Below are 23,413 nucleotides of genomic sequence, written 5' to 3'. Positions count from 1 at the left end.
TTTCTATTTCTTGTCTCAGTTGCATAAACATGTTCTCTTAATCTAACTTTTAAGTAAGATACTATGTATGTATATAATTTTTCTTGATTAAAAAAAGCAAATAAAACAATGTTTAAGGAAAAAATATTTCCATGGGCATTAATCATTAATAGAAAGGGATAATCAGGAAGAAGTAAAGATGACTCAGCTGGAATATTGGAATATTTATCCCCATCTTTCTCTCATCTGCAAGTTCCAACATTAGTATCAGATAAATACAGGTATGGACAAAGTTTTCTTTTGAAAATATATTTATCCACTTTAATGTAAACTACTTTTTTTGTGACTGTATGGAGGATTTTTTACACATTAGACTGGGAGCATTGCTGTACTTCCTCACCACCATAGGAGTGCCCTTCCCCATTAGGAAGAGAAGAAGCAACCACTGTGACTTGGAAGAGCATTCCTGTCGCAATTCCTCAGCTCTGGTTTCTGAAGAAAGAAAACGGGTGGGGTGATTGGATTTGTTTCTGGAAAAAGCTCATCTTTTTTTCCAATGAGCTTTTTACTTAGAAGTCTGCATTGTTATTATAATGAATATTTAGTGTAGCTTGCAAGAGCACCAAAAGAAGCCAAGCGATGTGTGGATCCAGCAGAGCTTTACCAAGGGAGTAAAGAAACAACATGCCAGAAGAGAAACAGTCCCTTCTCCACACTGGCAGACTCCTGGATGGTTTGCAAACATCCGGCCATTGATACAACACAAAAAGCAGCAGCATGGCTTCACACACCCACGCTGCAGCATCATTAGGCCTCTACCACTTTTAAACAGTAAGTAAGCATATCTGCAGTTCCCACGTTGGGATTTACATATGAAGAAGGAACAAACCAGGCATTTTAAAATTCATTTACCAAACACATTTTTCTCATATGGGCACACATAAAGGATAAACCCATGTCAGTCAACTTCCACTATGCAGCGTCACACCAGGTTCCTCACCATTACTGGGCATGCAGATGGCAATAGTGATGGAGATAAACTTTTCCAGCCTTTGGGTAGCCAGAGGTCTATTCCCTCTATCTTCCCATGTGGCTCTCATCCCTGTAATTCATGTTTTATGGTTCCTAGGCTAGTGCAGTTCTACAGGCATGAAGTCAGCTGCTTCACGGAGTTGCATACAGATCAGAATTCCACAGCCTGTACATAACTGGGGCCAGGCTCTGCTGAACCTGCTAGAGATTAAAAAATTAAGAGTACGTGCCCTAGACCACTGCACAGGCTCACCCTACACATGGATCTTCATGTTCAGCAACATATCTGCCATATTCACTGCAACAGCCCAGCTGAACTGAAGAAACACATTTTTGCAGGGGCACAGAGAAGGACTTGGCCACTACTGAAATTAATTCTCAGTGGCAAGATATCCAGATGTTAATTACTTCCCAGGATGAATGAAAGACTAACTGTGTCTTCAGGCGTTTCATTTCAGTAATTCATTCACCACAGAGAGCTTCCCTCAGATGAAACTCATAAGAGGGAAGAGCAGACCAGGCAGCTGGTGATGCTGTTCAGTCATGTCCCACTGACACAGTAAGTCATGGACCCCTGGACAAACACATCTACATCTCATTAATCTACACCCCACAGCACTAGGCACCAATGCATAATGAGGGAGTAGGTCTTGTAAAAAGAGTCACAGAGCTCAAAAATGTTAGGGAAGGGTTCTGTTGGAAAACACTGGGTCAGGGGTGATCACTGCTACCCTGGGCAATCAGGAAAGACCTGGTTTCATCTCCCAGCATGATCCTAACTGACCATTCCAAGGCCTGATGGAGCAAGGGCTTTGGGCACAATAGCTCCTCAGGCTTTAGTAGGCAGTGAGTGCCTACACACCTTGGTTAAGATGTCTCCTAATCCTCCTGTGCCTCTGCTTCTTAATTTTGTGATAGTTGTAACAGCAATATCTTATTTTCAAAGGTTTGTTGAAAGAAGAGCGGCAAAAAATATGGAAGCCCAACGACAGCTGGTGAAAAATGTGCAAAGCAGGAGGGGAGATAAAAAAAGGCTAAAGAAAATAAGCCAGTAATAAAAAATAATAAATAAAAAATCAGTTATAGACTTGCTTGCTACGAGAGAAGGGTGATTGTTTTATTTGTTGCTTGCCTGTGTTTACTTTCTATCTTTTCACAGTCCTCAAAATCTCTGCCAGCTCAACAAAAACAGAAGCCCTTCTATGGAAACTGAAGTCTTTGCTCTACAAGCCCAGGTAGAAGACTAATACAAAACCTTGTGGTTGACATAAAACCTAATGGAACAGAAATGTTGCAGGTGGAGGGGAGAAAAGGTTTGTGTCATCAGAAGACATGTTTGTTCATTAGAAGGATATTGAGCTTGCTTTGGAAGAAAGAGAGTCAAGTTATCATGGGTAGGAATTCCCTGTTCAACTCACAAGCACAGTACATTGTCTCTCCTTTCAGGCAGTCATGTTAAGGGGAAGAGGAGCCATGGTTTTTCAAAAGTGTCCCACCTTTCTGATGTTATCCCTGTATGAATATTCCCCTTCAAAGTTAAATCACTATTTAAAAATTCTTTGAGAAATGCTTAATCCTTGTGTAAGATATCAGTTTTTAAAGAGACATCATTTAAAAGGCAAACAACATAAAAACAGAGTCATGAGAAAGCAAAGGAGGGAGGGAGGGAAAGGATTCCGTTTTGCCTCTCTACAAAAATTGTTTTGATACAGTATCCCTGTTGCATGAATTTTCCATATGCCTGTGTCAGATTCACTATTTCAAGCCACAGAGCTGTCAGATGCTCGTTTTTTATGGCGTGCTTACGTGGCAGGCCAACCTTTCTGTTGAATCAGTCAGTTTTTCACAAAGCCAGGATCTGCAACCCTGAAAGATGTGCATGCTCTTTTGGCCAAAAAGTCTCAACTTTGCAGCAGAAGTGAGTTGTCAAAGCAAACCACTGTATCTAGTACCTAACAACTGTTACCAGAATCAGTGTTTTGCATGAAAAAAAACCCAAATATGAGCAAGATAAGGAACAATGACTATACTGGACACATACATGAAACAAGTATCACAATGGAAATACAGATTTAAATGATCAGATGCTATCATAGATGGGCAATTCTTAAAATAATCAAGAAAAATCTCGCAAACTTTAACAAACTTTACCTGCTTAACTTTCTTTGCCTTTTAATAAAATGAGGAGACATTCAGTTCATGAACAAGAGCCTTAATACTTCAGTTAAAACTTAATTTTGTGACTAAAGCCTCTTGTAGACTAAGTAGAATTTGCAAAAAATAACAAAACAAAATAAAACCAACACCCACACTTTTTCCTTTAGCCCTATCTGATTAAGAAACTCCATAATCCCACAACTAAAGTGAAAGTATCAGTCACATCAGTATCACTTTAAAACGCTGAGGGAGGTGGGTGCACATTTTTTACCTCACATCCCCAGCATTTAGCACTTGAAAGATTATCTCCATTCTCCATGCCTCATTTTTTGCTAAAATAAAATTGCATATTTAAATGCAGCCTAAATGCTAATCAGGATGTAAACATTTAAATAACAGAATGCAGATCCGTTAATCAAAACTGATTACCAGCTTGCTTTCCATTTACGGGGGGTTCTTCTGTAAAATACCGCCTTAGTTACTGTTGCCAAAATTTTGTTTTTAAAGCCTCTTGGAGGAAAAGCTGATTACTTACTTACTCTTATTGGCTCAAGAGACACATTTTAGGACAGTGTTTCCTAGAAATGCGAGACTGAAATTTACTTGCAGGTAACCGGTACATAACTGTGCATCTACTTGAACTCTTTCTGTATCTTAACATTAGGCTTTGCCTCCTCTATCCCTTTCCCTTGCATCAGTAGATTTTAGAGCATTTTACATTTCTGAATGCCCTTGCAGAAATATGTGGTTAACCAGAAACTTTCAGCTCTGGAAAACACTGACCACTACATCCTTTTCAGGCCATTATTTTCCACCAAAAAGAAATTAATGTTCAGAATCCCCTGTTTCAAAGCATCATTAAAGAGTTTTTATAAATTAACACATACAACTACAGAAGGCCAACACTGGTGAGCTAGGACTGTCACTGGCCATGGTGTGCAAATTGTGATTTACCAGTCAAACTGCAAATTAGAAATTCACAAGCAGCATTTATAAGATTTAATTACTAGACCACAGGCAACACTGGAAGGCCCACAAGAAAATACCTTTTAATGGCTTCAATCTTTTACCCTTGACGCTCAAATAAACACAAGAAAAGAGGCTGTAAGACACATGGGACACATCAGCCTGCTTATCACATGTAAGTTTCCTTAGACTACAGAGATCTACTGTGAAAATCTGGTCAGCATTTTACTACAGCATGGAGATTAAACATTCAAAAGAAAAACTGCTAGAATGTGAATCTCCTATGAACAGGAAAATCACAAACATCTATGCCCCCTCCCCACCCTCCCCCCCCAAAAGAAGAAGGAAAAAAAAGTGCAAAAATTATTGTAAAGGTTGGAGAAAATATTTCAATATTAACCTCTTTTGTACTTCCAAAACAGTTGTAAATGTGTTTATACAGACCTTACACACTTCCTCTTTCATCCTGGAGACCCTGTTTGTAGAAATACTGACTAAAATAATGGGATCAGTTTTTGGATACACTGAAAATCCATCACTTGTCCTTGCTTCCCAAGCATGTTACAGACATATATCACATTCTTCAAATCTCTGAATCTTGATTTTTTAATATACCACGGTTCTCTTGTTCTGCTTTCTCAAAGCACTGTACAGATGTTATTCCTGAAGAACATACTTTAACTCTATTTTTTTAAGGCCTCATCATGTAAACTTCAGGTCGCTTTAGTAGAAATGTCTTTATACCTACAACTTTGTTCAGGGAGCAAACTGAAGCATGTGAGATGTTTGCAGCATCAAAGGTTTGTAAGGCTTAAGAACACCAGGAAAAATCAGGGAGAAATAAAATGACAGTATGAATTTGTTTTCTAGATGTTCACTAGACTATTGGTGATACCTACGCTAACAGGCAGAATGGTAGAGAAAAAAGCACAGAAGAAGAAAAAAAGGCAGTGAAGAAAAATACAGTCTTAAAGAGGAATGTGCAATTCATTTATTTTTGAAAAGGCATCATAGAAGTCAGCCATAAGATACTGGAAAAACATTAATAATTAAAACCTGGTTTGTGCTGAGACCATATCCCACCTGGGTACCTATGAAAACTTCCCACAAGCTCTGGGCTGCCCATGATGGCCACTCACTCTGGGATATGGGATCATCTGGCAAAGGCCACAAGTGAGAGATTGTAGCCTTCTCCATTGGATAATTTCTGAGTTTGCCCTGTGCTAATGACATATCAAGACAACTGAAAGCTTCAGGAAACCTATTAAGAATGCAATGTTACTGAGTAAGCCTAACAACTAGCCTAATTAATTAGCTGAAGAGAGAGAAGATCGACCCTTTCAACAGGGAAGCAGACCCACATTTTAGCAACCAAACAACAACCTTCCTTTCTACCACTGTGGCAATGGACTTCATGTACGTGAGCAGGCATGGCAGCCAGCTCAGGTTCTGCAGCAATCCTGGGACCAAACCTTGCTGAAGGGGTACTGAAGTCAAACTACATTTCACAAGTCTGACAAAAGCAAAACCATCTGGTACCAGAACAGCAATTCCTCGTGGTATCTCTGAAAGTTACATCACCATTTCAGAATTTTAAGAAAAGAAAGGACAAACACGTAAAGAAAACTATTCTGAAGCATGCTAACGTACACATATATCTGGATATAGCATACATAGAGTGTTTTAAAATAAATGTAAGATTTTATTGTCACAGAAATATACTTTGTTTAAAAAAGAAGAAAAAACACCAGAGGAAAACAAAATTAAATGTTCCATAAACTTATCACAAAAAAGACTACTATCCCACCTCTAAGAAATGCATGCAATACTTGAGACAAATTCAGCAAGTGCCCTGTGTAAACTAAATAAAAATTTGTTTGAAAATTACTAAATCATCCCTGTAACAAAGTGTAGTATTTTCACAGTTCCCAATCTGCCTCTCAGCCACGAAAACACTGCCTCTAACACTGAAGAAGGCAATTCTATTTTATGATTCAAGCATTAGACTATGCAATATGCACACTTAGCTCTGTCTCTTGACAAGAGAGAATTAAAGGAACACTTGGCCAGATTAGGTATTTTGCTAATAAAAATTATAGAATACAGTATTTTAAACACTATTAACACATACACCACTTGTGTTTCCCTTGTAGACCTGTGACAGAAATAATTCTTTCTGTAAGAAATGTTGCAGCTGGGAAGAAAAGTAAAATCTGCTCATCTGCTGAGTATGAGACATGCACTTCTCTTCAAAAAGCACAGTGGGTAGAGGTTCCTTACAGGTAACAGAACAGTAAAACCACCACATATACTGCATATATTTTTTTCTGTTTCCTGGCTCTGCATTTTGTCTGCATTGCAACCTTTAGGATAAGAATAAGTGTGTGCAATCTCCCATCTGACTTAACAGAGTTCAGTACTTAAAAACAGTGCCATTCAATATTAACTTACCCTACTTTTCCAGCCCTAAAAAATTAGGCCAAAAATCAGAGGAAATCATGTGGTGTGCTCTGGATATTCCATGACTACCATCGCTGGCAGGGTATAAGCCACATATTTCATAGGTAACTAGGAACACACACACAGTTGTTTTGTAGCGACGCTACACCATGGGCTCCTGCTCAACTGCTGCTTTTCCTCCTGCAGCTCATTCCAAACCTTTCCCAGTTTCAGCTCAGGAGGTTTACCCCAGGATTTACGAAGGGGACTTGCTGGGAACTTATCTTTTAAACACACTGGAATTCAAGGGGAAGAAAGTTCACTGGGTTTTTAACATATGAACAAGCATTCTCTACTCACTGTTTCTATTGATAATCAAAGATGTTAAATCCAGTTTACTGCATTAGTCAGATGCAACGGTATGAGTGTCAGCAAAGTCTTATGACAAAGATTAAATTTTCAAGTACACAGACTATTTCAACTTTGACTTAACAAAAATCCTCCTACTTTTCACAACCTGTGGATCCTTACAAAGATATTTCTTCTTCAGCCTGTCACCTAAGGTCATACAGGAATTGCTAAGTCAGCATATTCTCTGAGCAGCCTCATTCTGAGAGAAGCTTTAAAGGCATTTAAAAAGCTCTTATATAAAAACAAATAGTACTGCCTCACTTACTGAACTACAGCTTCCCCATTTCCCCCATAAATGCATTATCAAAGGCTCCAAATATCTACTGTGGGATTTTATTTCCCCCCTCCTTCTTCTTAATGTAAATATTCTAAGTTATGATACATTTAAACAAGTGGAGGGAAAGACTGCACTTTGCCCAACTCATGTAATTTGGAAATTTAAAGTCCAGTTTATTCATCTGTTTTAACAGAGCAAGGACAATCTTACTTTTCCAACTGAGTAAGAGCCTGAGTTTCTCTCTCCATAAGCTCATAACCCATTACTGAACTGAAATGCTTACCACAGAAGTCCAACATACCAGAGAACAAACCAGCCTAGGAAATTTCTATTGGTGTAACCAGCTCTTTGAAAATGTGTGGCTCTAGGAAGTCTCCTTTATGTTTTACAGCATAAATATTTACAACCATTTGCAATTTGAAATTAAACTGTCTGCGTGTAAGAAGAAACTCAGAAAACATACCATGCAAAGGAACAGTTTCTGGACTAAAAACCAAACCAAAACAACATAAAAAACAAAACAGAGTATTTTTCAAAGTTTACTGAATACATTAAGGTGGATTACCAGTGACCGTTCCAAAGGTAACAACTGACTGGGGTTAGAAAAAGATAGTTCTCATCTCTTCAGCGACTTCGCAAAGGGTTAGGTCAAACAGATGTTACCACCTAACATACAGACAACTGTAACTGTGTGTTGTTACTGAGCTCCCTGCCCAAGGTCCTGCATGTCTGTTCACCTCGCCAAGGGCCGGGAATTCTTCCCACAACCCAAGAATCCTTACCTGGAGCAGCAGGTAAGAATTTATCACATCAACCCTTTCAAGCCTCGAAACACAGACAAACGTAAGTTTGAAGGGAACAGTACTATGCTTGCAAATTCCTTTGGTACCTTCTTTATTAAAGAGAATGAATTGAAACAAGGTATTTTTAAATGGTAACAATGTTCTTGGAAAGTTTACTGGGATGTATATAAGACTGTGCAGTAACACTACCACAACTGCAAAGCCCAGTGGACTAACGCCTTCAGAGTTTGAAAATACCAACAGGAGTGTCAACAGAGAAACTTCCATGGTTTTGAAGCCATAAAAAAGCCAGTTAAGAAAAACATGAGACCATAAGCCTTCACCTCTTTCAAAGCAGACATTTAAGAGGTAGCTGACCATAAATCTGCAAAAAGGCTCTCTTAACCAAGCTTCTCTGCCCTATCCAGGATTTTGCTATTTACATGTTAATTGCTAATGGTCGCATATTAGTAGTGGCTGTTGAGTATTTTGCTTGTTACTTTGGTTTATTACGACAAACACTTGCACACACACACCCTCCCCCCATTTAAACAGTTACCTTACATTCACACTTAGCAACCCAAAATCTATTGAGATGCAAGGATTTAAAAACAAACAAAACAAAACAAAACCACCAAAAAAACAACCCACCATAGTCTTTTAAATGCTCATAAGAAAGCTTGATTCTTACAAAACATAATTGTTCCTGGCCTCAAAAGACTGGTCTGAGCTTCATTCCAAAGCCAACTGCCTGCTGTAATAGAAATGTTTGAAAGAACAACTGCTGAAATCTTAATTTTATTTCTCTTGTCATAACTACCATTTTTTTCATTACCTTCCTAACACACTGGAGTTTATGCTTCAGCAAATGTCAAATCCTGTAGCATTTCTTACTCCATGCTCAATTACCAATAAAGAAGATACAGGATGTAAAGGTGAGGCAGAATTACAGACCTGCACTGTTTCCACTTCACTGTACTCTGAAAGAAATCTAACTGGCTTATACATAGCTTTCAAGTCCCAGTTCACTGCTGCTTTTTTCTTTCTTTAGGAATTCAATTTTTTTATATTATCCTTCACCATTTCTTTCCAGCTCAAGCCTGATCTAACTGCAATTATAACGATTTTATATTCCATAAAAAATACAATTTGTTGTTTCCTGCAATCAAAAGAACAGAACTAAGCTTCTTCCTCCGTTCTTTTACTTTTATCAACATTCCTGCATCTACTTCTGCACAATCCTGTTAGCTGGAATACCATTCTTGTATCTCCTTCCTTCATGTTATTTTAACTTCCTCTGAAAGCACCATTTTCCCCACTGTCTGTATCCAGCAGATTCTCTTTATATTATTTTTCTTTTCCTAATATTTAGCATGCATTTGCAGAAATCTAAAAATACATATTCAAAGCTGTCAATGCCAGCTACAATCAAGTTTAGTTTTCCGGACATCTTTTTTAATTGCTTAAATCTCAGCCAACTTTTGTTCATTCTGCATTAAATTCTATGCCAAATTTTAGAGGGAGTGTTTTATTTTTCATTAAAGTTGTCAACTGAGACCAGTTGTGTTTCTTGCTGCCTTACCAGCACAGTAAAATTCTTAAAGTCATCCATTAAGAACCTGCATCGCTTCCCAGTTTGGAAATTCATCAAGAGAAGGAGGGCTCTGGAGAGCGAAGCAAAGAAACCAGAAATAGAGAACACACCTTTTGTTATCTGCGTGAAAATCTATACCTGGTTTTGGGCATATAAAGAAGCTAAATCAAGTCTGCTGCTTACACATGGCACGTAGAGACTTACAACATAGTTTCACAACGAGTTCAAGCAAGAGGCCTCTGTGCTGTCTCTCCCTGGCTGCTACCGCAGCATCAAGGGTGTAAAGCATCAGGGAACCTACCAACCCAGCACAAAAACTGCACCCCCGCATGTGATGCTGGTGTAACTCACTCTGGGTGCCACTACTTCCACGTTGGGGCCAGCAAACAGAGGCCTGGTGGGGCCAAACCAGTGAGAAGGGCAACACAGACAGTGGAGAAGCATCTGAGGTGGGCAGGGGGCAGGACTGCTACACCTCCTCCTCCTCCAGCAGCAACAGCTTAAACCAGTCTCAAAAACAACTGGGAAACAATGACATTAAAGATGTTCCTCTTTGGAGACTTTTCCTGCAGGTATTACCTCCTGACTTCAGGGGCTTTCTCAGCAACAGCGTGAAACTCGAACACATGATGACGAACACTCATTGATGGGAGCAATTCCTTTCTCCACTGCCCCATGCCAGGTCCACGTGGGGTACACCAGCAACTGCGTGGCTCACACGGCAGAAGCCTGCAGTGCAGTCTGAGGTCCCAACACGTCAATGACTCATACGAGAAGGTTTGTGGTTCAGTACGGTGGAATTTCTTGGTTTTTTTAGTTTGGTATTTTAAAAGTTAGGAAGTAAGCTTTAAGAATAACTTTTAAATGTTAAGATTGTGAGGTGAAGCAGCAAGAAGCTGGAGAATGCCAAAAGTAAGGGTGTTTACACAAACTAAGCCAGTGTGCAAAATGGGCTGTGCTCACTTCTTGGCTCTGCTTACTACCAGTTTCTTCATCATCTTTTCCGTTATTTAGCCACCAAGTATCTGCTTCACAACACTAACAACTTGGTCTTCTGAGTCATTAAAAGCTGATGTGGTACTGGTATCTCCAGTTTACAGCAGAAAACAGACACAGAGAGAGATTAAGAGACAGATTGAGATTAAAAGGTGTACCAAAAGTGTTGGCTAATTTTGGATCTTCAACTTATGCCATCTAGACGTTGATGTCTTTTTGTTTTAATATACTTAGAACTTCTGGAGTGTTTTGCACCAAACTGTTGCCATAGTGGATCAACTGCAGTTGCAAAAGCTTGTAGCTGAGTATCTCAATTCAGGCAAAGTGCAGCACTAACCATTAGTGCTAGAGGCAGAAATTAAATACGGCTACCTCAAGGTAACAGTGTCCAGTGTTATCCACCCTACCGTTCTTTCCCCTCTTGCACTCCACTCCCAACAGGCTTTTGTCCATCACTTATGGCTACTGACACAAGATCCCAACCATCCTGTGCAGTGAATATAGGACTAGACCCTGCTGAAAACACCTGATCAAATTTAGGAACATGGCACAGTAAGACAGGAACAACACAGGTGATGGGAAAAGGTAGCAAACTGCACTTTAAATCCAGCCTTTCTTGCAGTGTAGAGTACTTTAGACAGTTTTTCACATGTAATTGTAGGCCTTAGTCACATTACAATAAAATTTAAGGGCTGCAGTCAAGATAATATGCAATGTGCAAGATGTTGGACCATACACACCATAAGATACAGTCTAAGGATCTTAGACTGAAAACAAGTAAAACAAAAAAAGGCAAAAAAAGAAACATTATCCTTCTACATCTCAAATGAGAAATACAAGATACACAGAAAGAGAGTATTTCTGTGGTCTACAAGAGATCTGATTTATTAATTTCATTACAGGTGGATCTGCTGGTACTCCAGCTGGTGATACACCAACAGAGCCATCCATTCTCTCTACCTTCATGAGAGAGGTTTGGAGTTCAAATTTTTAGAAGAAATTATATATATAAAGAAATTATACAATCTGGTATACAGAAACAAGAACTGCTGCTCTCAGATCAAGGGATATTTCTGTAGCAAAGTCACCAAGTCAAATCTCTGACTTCTTATTCATTTGTGTCTCACACCAGCTCCAAAAACTTAAGCAAGACACATCTGCAACGTCTTCACAAATGTCCACAGGTAAGCCACAAAGCACAGACAGCCAGTACTTCTGATGTACCAATACAGCACCAGCAGGCCCTGAGGAACACCCCAAATTAGAGTACTATTTTTGTTTCAGAAACAGTACTAAGACCCGAAAGTCAAATGTTGTGCTTGTACATTTGTTCTGGATCAAGCAAGGACAAGTTACAGAAGTAAGCCTTGAGAAAGCTCAACATTTTTATTAAGTCATTTGATACAAATCATGAATTAAAGCACACTACACTAATCGATTCCCACTTTTATAGACTACACGACCAAACACTAATATTAACCTGTCAGTTTTCAGCACAGACAGGCCTATTTCAGCACTGAAAGCACATTACAATTTTAAAACAACTCAAAGAGCCTTTGCCAACTCACACTTGAGATGCAGTAGATGCCTAGCTCTTCCAGACATCATAAGGCCCAGAACATACCCAGCCTTCCAGCAAACTTAGGCATGGTTTTCAGATTACTGCAGACCTATCAACCTATTCAGCAAAGCTACTCATATTATAGTTGCATTTCCTTATCAAATGCAAAGCATTAAAAGATTTGGAGATGGCTCTTGAACCTTATGGGCCTGTCTGTTCATTTGTTTCAAGTAGAAATACTTAATTGAGAGGGAAAAACAGCAGCAACTCGTCTTCTTAAAAATAACAGTAAGTTTATCTGGAAAGAGACGAAATTCAAAGTATTCCTGTTATAGTTTTATCCTGGTGAATCACAGCACTCTGCTAAGCAATGTACACATAATAAAAGTTTTCATTTTAAACTCTGCAACTGGGTACTTCTAAGTAAACAAAAAGGTGAGTTGTTTTTCCTTCTATATCCTCACAACCAGCTGACAACAAACCAAGCCCACTCAGCCCTGCTAAAAGCATGATTCTCTAATGTAACTGTACTTCTGGGAATACATCACAGATTCTAAGAAATGTTTTGTTACACATGTGTATCAATTGGCCATGTAAATACAAGGTGCAACTGCATGCAAAGTAGTTGTTTTGTTAGTTTTAGTGAGCTAAAACAGATAGAGTAAGATAAGAAAATGCGACCTCTGAGTGCCTAAGATAGGTATTTTCCTCTTTTGCACATATTTTCCTCTTGTTTTCTGGAGGAGGAATGATGATGCTTTTGATTAGCAACATGATATGCATCCTTAATATTTAAGAGACTAACACAACATCAGGAACACCTGCTTATGAACTCAGTTCCAGTCACACCACTGAAGGCAACCCACACCAGGCTTTTCCTAGGCATACCTTCGGCCTCGACCTTTAAAAATACTAAGCATTGTCCAGAAGTTGCATGCATCCAATCCATGTCCTTCTGAGACCTGCAAAACTGTATTTCTCAAATTTTAGCCACTCATCCCTACTGCTGGGGATGACTGCAACCATTAAGTCAGTCAGGAGACCAAGCCTGACACTGCACAGCTTCTCTCACCAAAGCAGTCCACTGGTGATAGATGAATTTTTCTCATTAAGGACTGATTTGCAGTGAGAATCAGAGAAGTCTGATGTGACAAAACAACATAATGAAACAAGTGCAGCACAGCATATGCCTTATTGGTACCTTCAGATTCAACATGCTCATTCAGATGCAGACGGGCATCAAAACCATGTCACTAATGCATTCATGAAAACAAATGGTCAACTAATTAATTTTTTTATTTGCAAAATAATGCTTCCCATATACTGTCTTCTTGATAAAGATATTTTTTTCCTGTTCTAAAATTAGGTTAGGATAATGCTATATTGACTCATCTATAAACAGATAGTGAAAGGCCACAAAAAATAAACTTTATCTTCACTGATCCTAATACTTTAGGGCCACAGCTATTCTGCCAAAGGCTGTCAGCTCTCTCAGAAGCATACAAAATGAGCAAAACCAAGCCATGCCACAAAAAGAAGAGCCTCAAGGTCTCCTGCCAAAATCTTAAATTTAGCCTTCTATATTAAACCATGTTACTTTATTTTCCACAGACAATAAGGTTGCTTACGGTAAACACGGGCAACATTAAAAACCTTCAAAACTTTGCTACATTGTAGCAAACCTCAAATTAACTAATGGGAGTGTGTGTGTGGGATCTTTATGGTGGTTTTTTTCCCATGTGTTTTTTTGGCACAAAGGGAGAGAGGGATTTTATTGGGGGTTTATTAAGGGAAGATACTTCAGGTTCTTGGACTTGGTTGTTTATTCTCTGGGCTGATCTGGACTGTGAGTGCAATCCAAGTAACTCATCTGATGCACAACAGGATAAAGAGTGTCAAGGGTTGTTCGACAGTGATCTCTCAAAAGAAGTTAAACATTGATGGGCTCTGGGCAAGTCTAGTTAAAGCTGTTGGCAATTTGATTGCTATGGGGCAACGAGAGGAGTTAGGACCAAAGAGGGAGAAGCCAGGTAGGTCATGGAGTGTTCTTTGTACATAGTACAAAAGGTGACAATCAGGTTTAGAGAACTTAAAAATAGCTTGTATCTAAAACTACAGGTTACTTAATCTTACACTTTTGTCTCTCAAAAGTTATAGAACGTATTTTTTCTCGTTGCCAAGTTTTTTGAATTTCACCTTTGACCACACACATTTATGCTTTTTGCAGATTTACTTATCATCAATTCTAATTACCATGGATTAAATCACAGTGCTAAAACACAGACTTTTTTACCTTTTAATGGTAATTAAGAGTATCAATTTAGGACATGTCTAACTTTGCAAACATCAAAATAAGCTGTCAGAAAACAGACCTGTGAAATCTTTCAGCCTCCTCAAGTTCCAACAAAAACTGAGGATTTAAGCAAATATTTTCTGCAATACTCTTGGGAACTGCTAAAATGACTAAAGAAAGTAAAATCCAGTTTTCTTCATTATCTAGACTAAAAATGGAAACAGTGTATAACTAATGAGAAGTAAACTGATTTTTCAAATCACTTCACCTCTAATAACGCATGATAGCAGCAATATATGCTCACAAGGTATTGAAGTTTGCACCAAACTGTGTAGTTTTAACAATCATTTAGCTGTTCCAACATCATTTCAAACTATGGGCTTGCTTTATACTCTATTTTCCTTCTCAATGGTTAACCCATTTTAATTCATTCAAGAACTCCATTAGCTGTGGAAAAAATAGGAACTGATGAAAACTATTATTACAGGGGTTGATAAAAGCTAAATGACTGAAGAAATTATGCAAGGAAACAAAGGCAACTAATTTCTTACACAATTAAGAGATTAATTAGATTATTTATTTTAAATGCATTTATTTAAATGAAAAGAAAGCTTTACAATAGATTTAACTCCTGTTAAGTTTCAAGCAATACAAGAGTAGATATCACTCAGAGTACTAAAATTAGATCACTCTCATATTCGATCAGAAAACATAAGCTCAGTTATGTCAGCAACTTGGTAACCACAATATTAAAAACTGAGCTCTAATTTATTGCTTCATGTTCAGTAAGAGGCGGAAATGTGGAATTCCTGATTTGTGATAGAGGTTTATCCATCATACCAAAATGCTACTCAGCACTTCCTGAACAAAGACACTGCAAAAATGTCTTCTCCAGCAGAGATTGTTAGTGGTAGCACTGACAACAGTCTGCAAACACAAGGTGTCGGATACAGCTGTAGGCACGAGCCCTTGAGAGACTCTCAGCTGTAAACTAACTGAAACACACAAGGATGTTTGCCGGGTTTTGGCATAAAAAAGTTAAAACCGGATTCAAATGCTGTTCCTGCCCCTAAAGCTTTATGTTGATGTTTGTGGTTTTGCAATGGCTTTTATTCTCTGAAGAGATGCTTCCATACTGCAAAAGTAAAATTAATTTTCAAAAGCTGATGACAGCTACATGTCAGGGTGCAGGTGGAAGCATGTTCTCCTGAAAGCTGTGTAAAAGGGTGGGGATGGAAGCGTATTCTCCCCCAAAATATGTCTGCTTGTTAACTGACCTGTATTTTTTCCCCTCATTTAATTCCTCTAGTGCCACTCCTACCAAGACAGTAACAAATAACCATAGGATCAGATTCCTCACAATTATCTGCCAGTCCTGGGCTTGGTAAAAGTGCACTGGGATTTTGTTCAAGGAAACACCAGGACATGTAAGCTTGCCAGTTTGTAGAGCAGGTTGCTTGCCTGCTTGCCCCTTTCCATAGCCAACAAGGTACCATTTAGCTGTGCGAAAGCAGGAGAGGAAGGACACCAAGCTCAAATCTAGCAATGCCCCAGATAGTGTGGGGTGACAGGTAATAAATATATAAATAACGAAGAGCCATGCATGGGAGGAGATTTTGATCCCCTCAAAAGCAAGCCAAACTGACTACTATTAAGAAAAACAACTACCAGCTGTCAGATGTCATGTTGCTTCTACGTTACACCCATTTCCCACCTCCCCTATATTTCAACTGTAAATTCTCTGATAAGGAAACTGCTTCTTCCTTTGCCTTTTCAAAGTTCATGCTTGTTATTGCTGTAAGCTGGAGAATATCAAAAATGCTGTCAAGCACACGGACTGCAGGAATAAGAATATATTCCAGTTATTTCTCTCAAAATTAGAACAGTCTCACAGACTTGCTTGCAAACTATTTTTGGATCAAAACCAACTTCTTAAATACATATTCTTTTAACCTTGTAATTGAAACTGCAACCAAGTTTCCCAAAAAGCTTTTCTTTCTCAACTGAGAGCTACATACCTCTCAGATTTCTGGGATGTATCTGCTTTGTCCGAGGCATTTTCCTCTAATCTCATGCACAACTTTCTCCTCTCAGAAACGAAAAGTACAGCAAACAGAGAGATGGCCGCTCCATAAACTTGTCAAAGGGCTCAGTTAATCCGTATGCTAAAAAAACAGAGAAAGAAAGTTATGAGATGTAGGTATCAGTAAGGAAAATAAAGATACCTATCTGATCTTCTTCATCCTCAAAACAGCTGTGGAAAATAGCAACAAGTGTTTCTGTACCTATCATTTGCTAAGGAAACTTTCCTGTCTGACCATCCAGGAGCCACCCTGTCAGTGAAACTCCCACCACCAGACAATTACACTGCTGGGACCGAAGTCCCTGTCACAGCAGGCAACTCCACTGTGCAGATGTGAGCCCGCTTGTCTCCCTACACACTCCACTCTCACACAGTCAGACAAGATTTCCTTACAGGCTCAACCCCAGGTTTCCCATAACAGAATTTCAGACCTCTGGTTCCTTTAATTTTTTCCTGGTGCAACAACAGAATAACAGCCTGAGCTGGTGCCTCTGAGGAAGGATCCCAAAGGACCCCCTGAGCCTTTATATCCTCACAGTCTTACAAACATCATAGTCTGGGGTCTTCCAGTTGAGCCCTTGTCTCCTGCTGTGTCTCTGGTCACCTGGCCAGGGCCACAGATCCCTGTGCCCTTTGTTGTGCAAAGGGCTAGCACTAGTTCCTGGCCTCTTGCCCGGGGCTCTGCCAGAGTTCAACCTGCAGCTTGCACTGCAGCTGCACATCCAGCTACCTGCAATGAACGTATTCCTCAACAGGTTTTATGGAGTGAAGTGTTCCAGTATTTTAAGAAAACCACGTGAAGATGAAAGTGCTTTTAGAATTACTCAGGAAGTATGAGAAAATTAAGACACTTTTCCGTATTTGTCAGCTGTTTTCTAGCCAGAAAACATCTTCCAAGAACCCTTGTCCCATGCAAATAAATCCAGAAAATGAAACAAAATTTGACATCAGGCTTTCAGCTACAGATCTTCATCTTCGGGTGGGGGGAGTGCAGAGTGGAGGGCAAGCACACAAAGCATCACCCTATTTGTAATATTAGCTACCTACAGAATCCTACATGGAGCATGCAAGTGTGGAACAACTCCCCATGGGATATTTCTGCTGAAATATCAGTGTGCAGGAGAGAATCACAGTCGCTTTTAACCCACCTGCACTTTCTTATGAATTGCTTACTGTTTAAGGAGCATTTTGTTCAGTTTCTTAAATCACACAGGATGTGAAATCTCCCACAGATAAAAACTTTAAATATGACTGGTGTAATTACACTCTTCTATCTAAACAAAATAAAAAATTAACCACTTTCCACTTCTTTTTATAGTAATACTACTTCATGTTAACAGATTACTTTTTTAGCAAGCACTAGGAAGAAATTTTTGAAAAACTAAATGAACTTCAGAACGGCCCCTAATATGGGTAAATTGATTAAGGACAGCTACTCAAAGGAGGAAGTATGTAGAATTCTTAACATTTGTTATAAGTATTTAGGGGTGCTTTGTTTTAGTTGTTTGTTTTTAAGACAATCATGTTTTCATAAAAATTGAATTTAAACCCAATTAAAATACACTACTTGCAACCACCCCTTCAGTTTACATACTGTTGAGATATATAATAATTCATTTTAAATGTTTCTTTTATCTGTTTCTGCATAAAAAGACCCAAACAGAAGGAAAAAAATTACTGCAACTGACACAAAGGAAAGCTGGAAAATGTTATTCTGACTAAATGGTTCTTCACTAGGGTATTATTACACGTTGAAGGATAAACATGGAAAAATACGAAACAGAGCCCACTGCCTGTCAAGTTGTTCATGCATACCACTTTTTCTGCAGGTATAACAGAAATATTTAGAAAGAAAATAAAACCTTATGCTAACAGGTCCATTTTCCAGGTCTCGGACACAATGGAAATGGAGATAAGTCGCTGGATGGTTTGAAGCGACCAGCAACCCTTTGAACCCCAGTCACCCTTTCCTCTAGGTCAACTGGGAAAGTCCCAGGGGCTGGGCTGAGGTTTTTTGGTTCTAATAAAAAGTCACTTTTTTACACAAGTTATTTGGAGCGAGAGTTTGAGATCCCTCGGGGTCTCCGTAAATCAGGAACCCTTCCCGACGCTTCCCTGCAGTACAAATGACATCTTCCTGACGCTTTAAGGCCATCACCATCCCCGCTCGCCAGCGGGACCCTCTCCTTCGGAGAAGAGATGGTGGTATGAGAGCCACGGCGGAAACACCGGGCAGGACCCACGCCAAAAGTCATTCCCTCTTTCGGTTGAAAAAAAAAAAAAAAAAAAAAAAAAAAAAAAGAGAGAGAGAGAAAAAAAAAGGTAGAGGGAGAAACGGGCCTTTGCGATCGCAGCGGTCACATCCCATCCCATCCCCCCTCACAAAATGGGGGAGTGGGGCGGCAGGCAGCGCGCCCCGGGGCCCGGGGAGCCGCCGGTATGTGCGAGCGGGACTGCGAAGGGAAGGGGAAGGGAGGGAGGCAAAAAATCCATGAATGAATAAAGAGGGAGGAGCCTGGGAAAACCCCTCTGCAACGCCGCACCGAACAAAGCGCTGCACACATGCCACGGGGGGGGGCGGGAAGGGGGGGCAGAGGGACGGGGGGGCGGCCGCGGCCCGGCACCCAGCGGGGACGGCGGCGGGGCCGGGAAGAGCCGGGCCGGGGCTCCGCGCCTCCCGGCGCCCCCAAAACGCCGGCTGCAGAGCCGGGGGGGGCAGCGCACGGACAAACCCGCCCGGGGCACCCCCGGGGCAGCGCGGGTGGGCGCAGCCGGAGCGTGGAGTCCCTGCGCGTCCCGGAGGGGCCGCGGCGGAGCGGGGTGGGCTTGAGGGGGAGGGGAAGGGGGAATCGGGGCCTGCGGTCCTCCCTGTACCCGCCTGCCCACCCGTTCCCCCACCCCGCGCTGCCGGCGGAGGACACATTGTGTTGTGGCTGCCGCAGCTCCACGCCGAGGGGGTGGCGGGGGCGGCCGTCCGCCCCGAGCCCCCGTCCCCGCAGCGCCCCCGAGCCCTCTCCTGCCCCGCGGGGCCCGCTGCAAACCTGGCGGAGGGGCCGGCGCGGCGGCGGCTGGTGGCGGCAGCGGCGGGGAGCGCGGCGACCCCTGCGCGGCGGCGGCGGCGGCGGGAGGGAGGGAGGGAGGAGGAAAGGAGAGAGGGAGGGGGAGCGGGGGGGCCGGGAGCCTCCTTCACTTGACAACCTCAAACACAAACATGACCCAGCGCCGCCGCCGCTGCCGCCGCGCCCGCACACACACACACACGCACACACAGAGCCCGGCACCGGCACCCACCCCTCCTCCATGCACCGTCCCCCCGGGCCGGCCAAGGCACCGCCCCCCGGCACGGCCCCCCTCCGCAGCCCCCGGGCCCCCGGCCGCGCCCGCCCCCCGCGGCAGCAGACCCCTCCTCCGGGGGCCCCATCCCCCATGTCCCACCCGGCAGCCCCCACCGCGGCCCTGCCCCTCGGCCGTGGGGCGGTGGAAGGGGGGGACACACAATGCGGGGGAACGTTGCGGGGGGGGGAAAGTGGGAGCCTCCCCTGGCAGGCGGGAAAGGCGGGGCAGGCCCGGCGGGGAGGGAGGAGGGAGGGAGGAGGGAGGACGGGCTCGGCGCATCCGCCGGGGTCCCCTCGGGGAGAGCCGCGCTCCCCGCCGGGCCCGCCCCGCCCCTCCCCCCGGCGCCCCGGTCACCGCCGGGGGGAGCGCGGGGGGGGCGGGGGGTGTTTTACCTTCCCTCACTTTCTATTGCAGGAAGCCGGGCCGGAGCAGTGACGTCACCGGGTCTCCCGGTCCCGCCCCCTCCCCGGGTCGGGGGAGGGGTCACCGAGGGGGTTTCCTCGCGGCCCGGTGGGGGAGGCACGGCCGGCGCGCCGGGGGGGGGCGGCTGCCCCGCCGCCTCCTCCTCCTCTTCCGTCTTCTCCTCCTCCTCCTCCTCACCGGCGGGACCCCTGGCCCGCCGCCGCTCCTCCAAACCCCTGCTCCTGTCCCGAGGGAGGGGGACCCCCTCGCCGCCGCTGCCCCCGGGGGTCCCCTCAAGGGGGGTTCCCCTCCCCGGCACGGCACGAGGCAGCGGCCGCCGCCGCTCGGGGCGCTGCGCCGGGTGCGCGTCGCGCTCCCCCCTGGCACGGCCCGGCCCCCGGGGCAGCGGCACGGCCGGGCGCGCACACACACACACACACACACGGACGGACACGCAGCGAGCCGCGGCTGACGCGGAGATCCCGGAGGTTGCTCCCCCCCCGCCCGCCCGTCTGGACGGGCTTCCCCGCGCCCCCGCCCTGCCGCCCGCTCGGCCCGCCGCGCCCCGGCGCTGCCGCCGGGCACACTCACCGCCGCACCCCGCATCCCGTCGCGGCTACAACTTTCCATCCCGGCCGGCAGCCGGCGGCTGCAGCGAGCCCCTCAGCCGCTGGAAGTGGGCGGGGGAGGAAATACGAGGAGGAGGCGCCTCGTGTTCGCCGCCGCGGCGCCCCTTTTTTGGCCCGGGACGCGGGTTTTGCCCGGTGGGGGCTGTGCCGCCGCGGCTGGTTTCCTCCATCAGCTGTGGGGGTGTGCGTGTGTACAGCCCACGTGTGAGTGCGCTCTGTGCGGAGTCACCCTGTCCGGCCAAGGGCTGCACCCCCGTCCCCCTCTGCCGCGGGGCAGGGAGCGCCGGGCCTTCCCCCAGAAGGCGAGGGGGCCCGGGTCGGGTTTTTGTCGCTGAGAAGGAGGCTTTGGCTTATTAAATTTCTTGCCCAAAGTCCCCGACAAAGCGGTGTTGGCAGCATTTCATTGCTGCTTGGATTTTCCATCGGTTTTTGCATTTGGAGCCAGCACGTGATGTCTTTAGCAAATAAACCCAATTAAATATTTCTTGCATCACCTCCCTGTTCTCCCTCCTCCCGTGCCTGCTCTCCCCTGGCAGCTTGTATGCTCAGCTCTAAGCACCTTGGCCTTGCTACAATCCTTCCCTTTGAAGTTCTGTGTCCAGACCAGACCCTGCCTTAAGAGAACAGGACCACCGTTCCCAGAGTTTTCAATGTTTTTGTAGAGCCTTCTTTCAAGCCACATTTAATCATTTTTGTAAGATGGATTAGTACATTTGTCCCTATTTCTCAGGGGAGAAACCAAGGCAGGAAGATGCAGAAGCTCGCTGCAGAGCTACTGGACTGACACACCACCACTTCTACCTGAACTTTTGGCCACAGGCACTGTCTCTGGGCTATTTTTCCTCTTGAGTTCACATAAATTATACCTTGAGAGCATTTACAGCTCTCAAGCACATTCTCTGCTGTGGGTAACCTGTCCTATGTCCTACCCAGAAGCAACACAGGAGGCAATAGTAAGTGAAATCCCTGGCTAGTTTGTAACCTGGTGGTTAGGGCAAGAGATGGTATTTGTTGCTGAATTGGAGATTTATGGAAAAATCAGACCCTCAAAGAATATGTTCGGGAGAAACATTATGTTCTGCTACTCCACTTAGACAAGAAAATTATGATTTCTTAATGTTAGAGACTACACTTGTCTTCCCCCTCTGACTTTTAGACTTGGGACTCTTATTTGCTAAAAATCTGAATTGCTACTAGCCTAAACACAGCAGTATGAATACGATCCTGCAGGTGCCTTAAACTTAAATTAGTGTACCAGGGCTGACCAGTCACAAACCTGAGATCAAGTGACTCAAGTGAACAACTTCCACTTGTTCTGTTCAGCTGTCCCTGAAAATCTGTCCTGCTGGCCTTTGTGACACTTAGCCTCTGGCTCCTTCTTCTGCTACTCATTATCTGAAGGCTTCAGGTTGTGGTCACCAGAATCATCAGGGAGGAAGCATCAGATGCTGGCTCTTCCTCGAAAGACGCCATTGAATAAAAGGGCCCATCCTCACAGCTGCTGCTGGTGCCAGATGAAGTTCTAGGACGTCCATCTCTTCTCAAAGACCTGTATAAGTTCAAAATAGATGCTCCAGCAGGCAAGTTGAAACAAGGCAGTAGCAAATCACCTGGAGCTAGGGGGGTTCTTCCAGTAGAAGTAGTCCAACTGCATCCCACCCATTAGTGTGAAAATCCAGCCCTCTCACCACATAGATTGCACTGGAATAGGTGCTCTTCCTCTGCAAACAAGTACAACTGCCTTTACAAGAATGACTCAATGAGGTGTCAATGAGGAGACATGTCCCCAGGGATGCATATCAGATGGTGGCAGCTGATCCACCCTTGAACATAAAACCAGTCATCTCAAAGTCGATTTGGGTCAGAGGAAAAAACGAAGAACTAAAAGTCTTCCCTCTTGGGGTTATTCCCCTGGGCATCTGAAAAAGCAGCCAAAGAGGCAGCTGTGACCTGGGTACACTCTCAGCCTGCTCACCTAGAGTGAACGGAACTAAGGGCCAAAGAGCTGCCTCCAGCCCAGCTCAGTGTGGTTCCAATAAGCTCCTCCCTGGGCAGGTGAGAAAACACAGTCCCAAGGACTTTGAAAAGGCAGCATACCAGGCTGTTTATCCTGGGCAGACCATATAGTCTTTTTCTGTCTGTTTTTCCATCAGTAAAAAGGAAGTGTATACCCACTCAGTAAAGTACTTCGAGAAAAGTACTATGGATGATTGCTAGTAGGAGGCACATAGTAATGTTCTCAAACCTGCAAATGAGGGAAATTCTTTAAGAGTTTTCAGCAAGATCTAAAATGCCACATCAATATGCACATAATTAAAAAAAAAACGCCTCCATGGCAGAATTTAGATACTTTAAAATTTCACCTAAAAGGAGCCCTACAGGATACAGATCCAGGGAAGATTATTGAGGTTTTCTTCTTTCGAAAACTCCATTGCATTTTCAGGACACCTATTTTAAACATCTTCTAGTTTTACAC

At 43.4% G+C, this 23,413-nt stretch overlaps 1 protein-coding gene across 4 annotated transcripts in view; it reads right to left on the bottom strand.

The window, feature by feature from the left end:
• Window positions 1-21,016, bottom strand: part of HIVEP1 (HIVEP zinc finger 1) — a 128,977-nt gene extending 107,961 nt beyond the window's left edge. The window contains exons 1-2 of one of the 4 annotated variants that reach the window (XM_050306767.1): window positions 20,900-21,016; window positions 16,506-16,652 (exon numbers count right to left, since the gene is read on the bottom strand). In XM_050306767.1, coding sequence (XP_050162724.1) covers window positions 16,506-16,545 — 40 coding nt within the window. In that variant the 5' untranslated portion in view covers window positions 16,546-16,652; window positions 20,900-21,016. Of the gene's footprint in view, window positions 1-16,505; window positions 17,920-19,611; window positions 19,744-20,298; window positions 20,405-20,899 lie in introns of those variants that run through there. The other 3 variants (XM_050306846.1, XM_050306683.1, XM_050306596.1) reach the window with 3 other exon arrangements.
• Between the last annotated feature and the right edge of the window lie 2,397 nt (window positions 21,017-23,413).

This window comes from Myiozetetes cayanensis, unplaced genomic scaffold (assembly GCF_022539395.1).
Source record: "Myiozetetes cayanensis isolate MyiCay16 unplaced genomic scaffold, myiCay2020 scf1, whole genome shotgun sequence".
Lineage (NCBI taxonomy): Eukaryota > Metazoa > Chordata > Aves > Passeriformes > Tyrannidae > Myiozetetes > Myiozetetes cayanensis.
Note: the sequence above shows the minus strand (reverse complement) of the source record. Positions and strands in the feature narration are given on the sequence as shown.